Genomic DNA, 5,538 nt, shown 5'->3' with positions numbered 1-5,538 from the left:
AGTTTAGTTTAAACTAATCTTTCCGATTATTCGGACACCACATGAGACAGAGCGCCACTTGCCATCAGTCACTTCAAGATCATCATTGTGGAGCATGTGAGCAACTCGATGGCGTGTCTCTGAGAGAACCACCGTTCAGTTGAAGAAGGAATCAGGAAAAATCGGCAACTAAAGAATTAGTAAATAGCCTTTTTTGCGTTTTGTGGGGTGTTTGAGCTAGCCTTGCAAGGCAAAGATGAAACCAAGGGCTCTGGAAACTTGGATTTTTCATGGACTTGTTGACTTAGTGGCGTTGCTGGACGAGGTGATAGAAGAGCAGTTGAAAAGTGCCACAGTCTTTAAGGGAAAGTCAAAGATTATGAGCTGCTGGATAGTATGTTATCAGTCATTAGGGGAGGCATCACAGAGGAGGTGAAATCAGTAAGACTCCTAACAATCCCATCAGATGTGACCATGGACGTTTCTACGCAGACTCAGGCCAACTCCATTGCCACTGTGATGTTGGAGGGACTGGACAGTCTTTGAACTGAAGACAAAGACAAAGTCATGGTGCAGGCATACAGCGGCGCCAGTGTGAGGAGAGGAGGGGGGGCTGGTGGCAGCAAAAGGTATTGAACATTATGAAAATGTCCTCTATGTGTATCAGAGAAAAAAACGTGGATTCACTTTACTTGACGTTTTCTACATAAGTTGATATGACATGACACAGTCATGAACAGATAACACTCACATGACACAGTCAGGAAGCATGAACCCTAACCATAACTTGTCATGATAAAACCGAATGTCACTAAAAAAGCGTTATGTCATAACAGTTTATAACTTGTTTATAAGGTTTTATGACAGTGTCATGTCACGGTTATGTAGAAAACTTCAAGAAAAGAACAGAGTTTTCTTCCTAGTTTTTTTCCTGGTTCCCCGAACGCACCAGTTGTTGTCTGGACAGACCCGCCCCCACTGCTACAAAACCAGTCCTAAAGGAAACACTCTACTTACTTATTTAAAATACATTACAAGTCAACTCAAAACAAAGGAAATCGCAATGAAATAATGCAATGAAAATTTGTTTTCCATAATGCTTAATCCATAATCCATAATAATTTACCCAGATATAAAATGAAACACAATTTATCCATGTATTTTAGCTGTATGACAAACACTTTTGTATTAATTTAGAGGTAATTTTGTAGGTCCCTACACATTGATTTCCATTTTGTAAGGCTGACAATGAGCGCTTTCATCAAATATTTACACACATATCATCAGTAATGGAATGACTAAGTGGGTACAGGCAAAAAATAGTAAACAGTCTGGTATGCTCAGAAAATGTGGTGGAGTATTCAGATACTTTACTTCAGTAAAAATACTAATGCAACACTGTAAAAATACTCTGTTACGAGTAAAAGTCCTGCATTGAAAACTATACTTAAGTAAAATGATGTATCATCAGAATATGTATCTAAAGTACTCAGCTGGACCTGTAGGCTGCTATATTGTAACCCATCACCTGCAGACGACCCAGCCATGCACAGGCAAGCACACTTTCTGCCCCCCCCACTCCTCTGTTGACTGTAGCTGTATGCACTGTGCTCAACTGTTTCCCATTGTATTGCTGTTGAACGTCTGCCTGTCTGCGCTCTGCTCAGTTGATTAATGCAGATGGAACTTGGCTGAGTTTATGGCTGATGCCTCTGTCAGAGTAATGAGACACACACACACACACACACACACACACACACACACACACACACACACACACAGAGAGAGAAAGGAGTGTGAATGCATCACTGTGAACATTAAGTGATGATGGAACACAAGCAAACAGGGATTTGCGACACAGACACACACCCAGAGCTCCAGTGTGAGCGTTGTAGGAAGGGGAGGGGGGCGGTGGGGGAGTTCAGAACGATGAGGGTGGGAAGGGCAGTTCTCTTCATTTCTAGGTGATTCACGTTTGAAGTGGGCCTGCAAAATTGCTTTATGGAAAGTGGCGAGCGGCTCGTCGGGAACATTAGGCGGGAAGCAGTGGGGAGGCCGGTGTTTCATTAGGGAGCTCTACTGAGCCTTTATTACCCGGATTTGGAGTTTTATGGTGATCATTATTTGCGATAGAATTATTATTCGCATATATCTGGCAGTCAGCTGTTTGGGTTTGGGAGATTGGGACACAGCTCCAGTACGACTGAATCCATAAGTGGTCTCTGAGGTGATCTGTACAAGGTTAGCCATTTTTCCTTGTGTGTGTGTGTGTGTGTGTGTGTGTGTGTGTGTGTGTGTGAGCTCAGGCGGGACTCAGGCTGGTCCGTCGGCCTCGGCGGGTAAAGTCTCAGAGGGGTCCGGGGCGAGGTGGGAGCGGCTGGCGTTGTCCAGACAGCGCCGGGTGATCTCCGACTGAAGCCTTGTCTGCGTCTCCGTCAGAAACACATCCTGTTGATCAAACACAAACATCCAACCATCAAAGCCAGGCAACAGGATTAGCATAAAACTGAGAAGGGAACCACCAACTTATCTGACATCGTGGTTGCAGTACTGTACAGTTGACCTAGATTTTTACATTTATGTTAGTTATTACATCATGCATCAGTGTACTTTTATACTTTCTTTACCCCTTCAGTTAGTGATTTGATACGTGAGCGGACAGAACGTGTTTTTAGTTGCGGATGGAGGACAGGAAGAGGAGAACAGCATAGAAGTAACAGAAGGAAGAAATTAAAGTGTGGAGACGAAGGACAGCGCAGAAGACAGCAGGGTGCTGACCTCCTGGCTTGCTGCTAATCGCCGCAACCACAGACGCACTTTCCCGCCTTATAAATGATCGCTATGACGATGGCGGTGATGTTGTCAGGAAAGGCCAGCGTCCCAAAACCAACAGCAGCCCTTACAGGAAGAGTAGGTAGGGTTGTGACCTCTGTGGGGTCCTGACCCCCATGTTAGGAAACATATTCCCTTTCCGTCATTAATGAAGAAATTGACAATTCTTTTAATTAAATCACTCTGGCTGCATTAAAAAGGAACCGTTTCCTTACCAAAAAACAAACTCTTAACTTTTAAGCTGCAGCGAGCCCTTCCCTGTGTTCCCTCCTTTCAGTACACCCCCCTCCCCCTCCCCCCCGCCTCCCCCTCCCCTCAGTGGCGGCGGTCTGCAGCAGAGCAGTTAATAAAGAGATTGATTATCGGCTTGTCAGGAAGTGACAGTTGGACAGGGCTGCTCTGCGTGAATGACAGAGGGCACGCTCACCACGCAGCAGCCCGCCCGCCCGCCTGACACACACACACACACACACACACACACACACACAGATACTTTTGCCAACACCGGGGGTAGGTGAGGCGGTGGAGGAGGAGGATGTGGGGGGCTGCATGGGTGAGAGGCAGGCATGTGGAGAACAGCAATTCAACCTTCTGCTGGTGAAAGGTTTGTCTGCGTGTGTTGGAGTGTGAGAGTGTGAGAGAGAGAGTGTGTGTGTGTGTGTGTGTGTGGTGGTGGCGGGGGACAGCGAAGGGGGTCAGGGTTCACAGCTACTGCCTTCTGGAGAGAGAGAAAGAGGGATGCCAAGGACGCCATACACAGGAGCCAAAGGGATCAAAAGAGACTCAGGAACACACACACTATAAACCCAGGATACAGTGGATTTACACACACACACACACACACACACACACACACACACACACACACACACACACACACACAGGTGTCCTGATTATTGCCCCTGGGTGCCAAACACAAACTGCTTGTTGGAATGTTCCAAATCCCCAGGGACAACTCTTTGAAAGGCCGACTCTAGTGCTCATGTTCTATTGGTCCAGATAAGCAGAAGGCCAATGGCCTAGTGAGGATCTGTGAGTGGAATAAAAGGGCCGCCATGTTGAAAGCCTTCACCGAGATCATGTTATCCATCTGTAGAGCACACACACCACACAGAAACGTGGGTGGAAAGGGTTAAATATGTTCCTGCTCAGTAGTACAGCAGGCGCACATATACACAGATACCTTAACACAGAGGTCCAGGGTTCGAGTCCGACCTGTCATCATGTCCTGCATGTCGACCGAAGTAGAAGAGACAGAGAAGAAGAGAAGTAGAAAAAGAGAAGTAGAAGAGAAGTAGAAGAAGAGAACTAGAAGATAAGTAGAAGAAGAGAACTAGGAGAAGTAGAAGAAGAGAACTAGAATAAGAAGAGAAGTAAAGAAGCAGAAATAGAAAAGAAGCACAAGAAGAGAAGTAGAAGAGAAGTAGAAGAGAAGTAGAAGAGAAGTAGAAAAAGAAGAGAAGTAGAAGAAAAGTAGAAGAAGAAGACAACTAGAAGAAGAAAACTAGAAGAGCAGTAGAAGAAGGAGAGAAGAAGAAGAGCAATAAAAGAAGATGAAACCCACTTTTCTTCATGCAGGTTTTCTTATGCACCGTATTAAAGTTTGGACTGTTAACGAGGACGTTAATGAGAACGTGGATGATAAGGAGAGAAAAGACGTGTGTGAGGCATCAATACTTAATAAAATATTAAGAGTAATCATATGTACTGTCTGCTGCCCGGCATCAGTCCACCTCCTCACCATCTGCGTCCCCAGTTCCCATTGTCTCCAAATGTGCATACACATGGGTCAGAGTTTGCGTGGAGGACCTCACATTCTGCCGTCAAGGCAGTTTTTTATAAAACCTTTGCGTGGGAAGTGGTGTACGCACATTAACAGCCTCGTTTGGTGCGTACGCCATGTTTATAATGAGACCCCTGAGCAAGGAGCCCTTAAAGTCCCAGGTAACAAGTCTGACCACCAGATGGCTCCCACAGAAAAAAGAAAGAAAAAAGTATATATATATATATATAACAATTTCCCAGCACTGTTTTGGGCAACAGCATCAGACCACATACATCAGAACAACAAGAAAGGACCACAGTCAACAAGAAATAACTGCTTTAAGGAACAAATAATATTTCTCTTATAATAATTTTTTTTAAATTCACAAGCAGTGAAACCTATTTTGCAACCATCATGTGATATAGGGTACCATTTACTGTACTGAATGTATTCATGTTGACCCTGATGGACTCTGTACCTACATTGGGGAGCAGTGTCCCCAGCCTGTCTCCACAGTCCCATGGGGACATGTTGGCAGTGCCCTGGCACCAAACCACCACCCAGTCAGCATATAGTGAGCGGCTGGTGTAGCGGTGAGGAGCATATGCTATGTAATGAGGCTGACAAGTGCCCCCCCCACCCCGTGGCTTTAGCTGGAGCTACAGACCATATATCTGACCTGAGTAAAGCATGGCAGGTCGCAGGCTTCGCTGCTTTGTAAAATGACCCTCTATGATTAGTATGACATAGCAATTACAGGACAAGGCTGGGATAATTCTATATTTGTCTCCTTGTCAAGAAATCCCATGTGCAGACCCAAACCTACAGTGTATGTCTTTATTAACAAGGTCTGTATGTATGTACCACAGACTGATAACCCCCCTTCCCCCCACCCCCACACACACACACACACAAACACACTTGCTGCCAAAAATACTCACTACAGCACCAAATGTGGTTTC

The 5,538-nt window shown here is 45.3% G+C and overlaps 1 protein-coding gene across 1 annotated transcript in view; it reads right to left on the bottom strand.

Moving 5' to 3' along the window:
• Positions 1 to 1,339: 1,339 nt before the first annotated feature.
• si:dkey-288a3.2 (protein phosphatase 1 regulatory subunit 37) overlaps positions 1,340 to 5,538 on the bottom strand; it is a 62,784-nt gene continuing 58,585 nt past the window's right edge. Inside the window, exon 12 of the mRNA XM_034859132.1 lies at positions 1,340 to 2,427. Within this exon, the coding sequence (XP_034715023.1) occupies positions 2,293 to 2,427 (135 nt within the window). The 3' untranslated portion in view covers positions 1,340 to 2,292. The remainder of the gene's footprint in view (positions 2,428 to 5,538) is intronic.

This window comes from Etheostoma cragini, chromosome 20 (assembly GCF_013103735.1).
Source record: "Etheostoma cragini isolate CJK2018 chromosome 20, CSU_Ecrag_1.0, whole genome shotgun sequence".
Lineage (NCBI taxonomy): Eukaryota > Metazoa > Chordata > Actinopteri > Perciformes > Percidae > Etheostoma > Etheostoma cragini.
The sequence above is the reverse complement of the archived record's forward strand: the minus strand, read 5'-3'. Positions and strand labels throughout refer to the sequence as shown.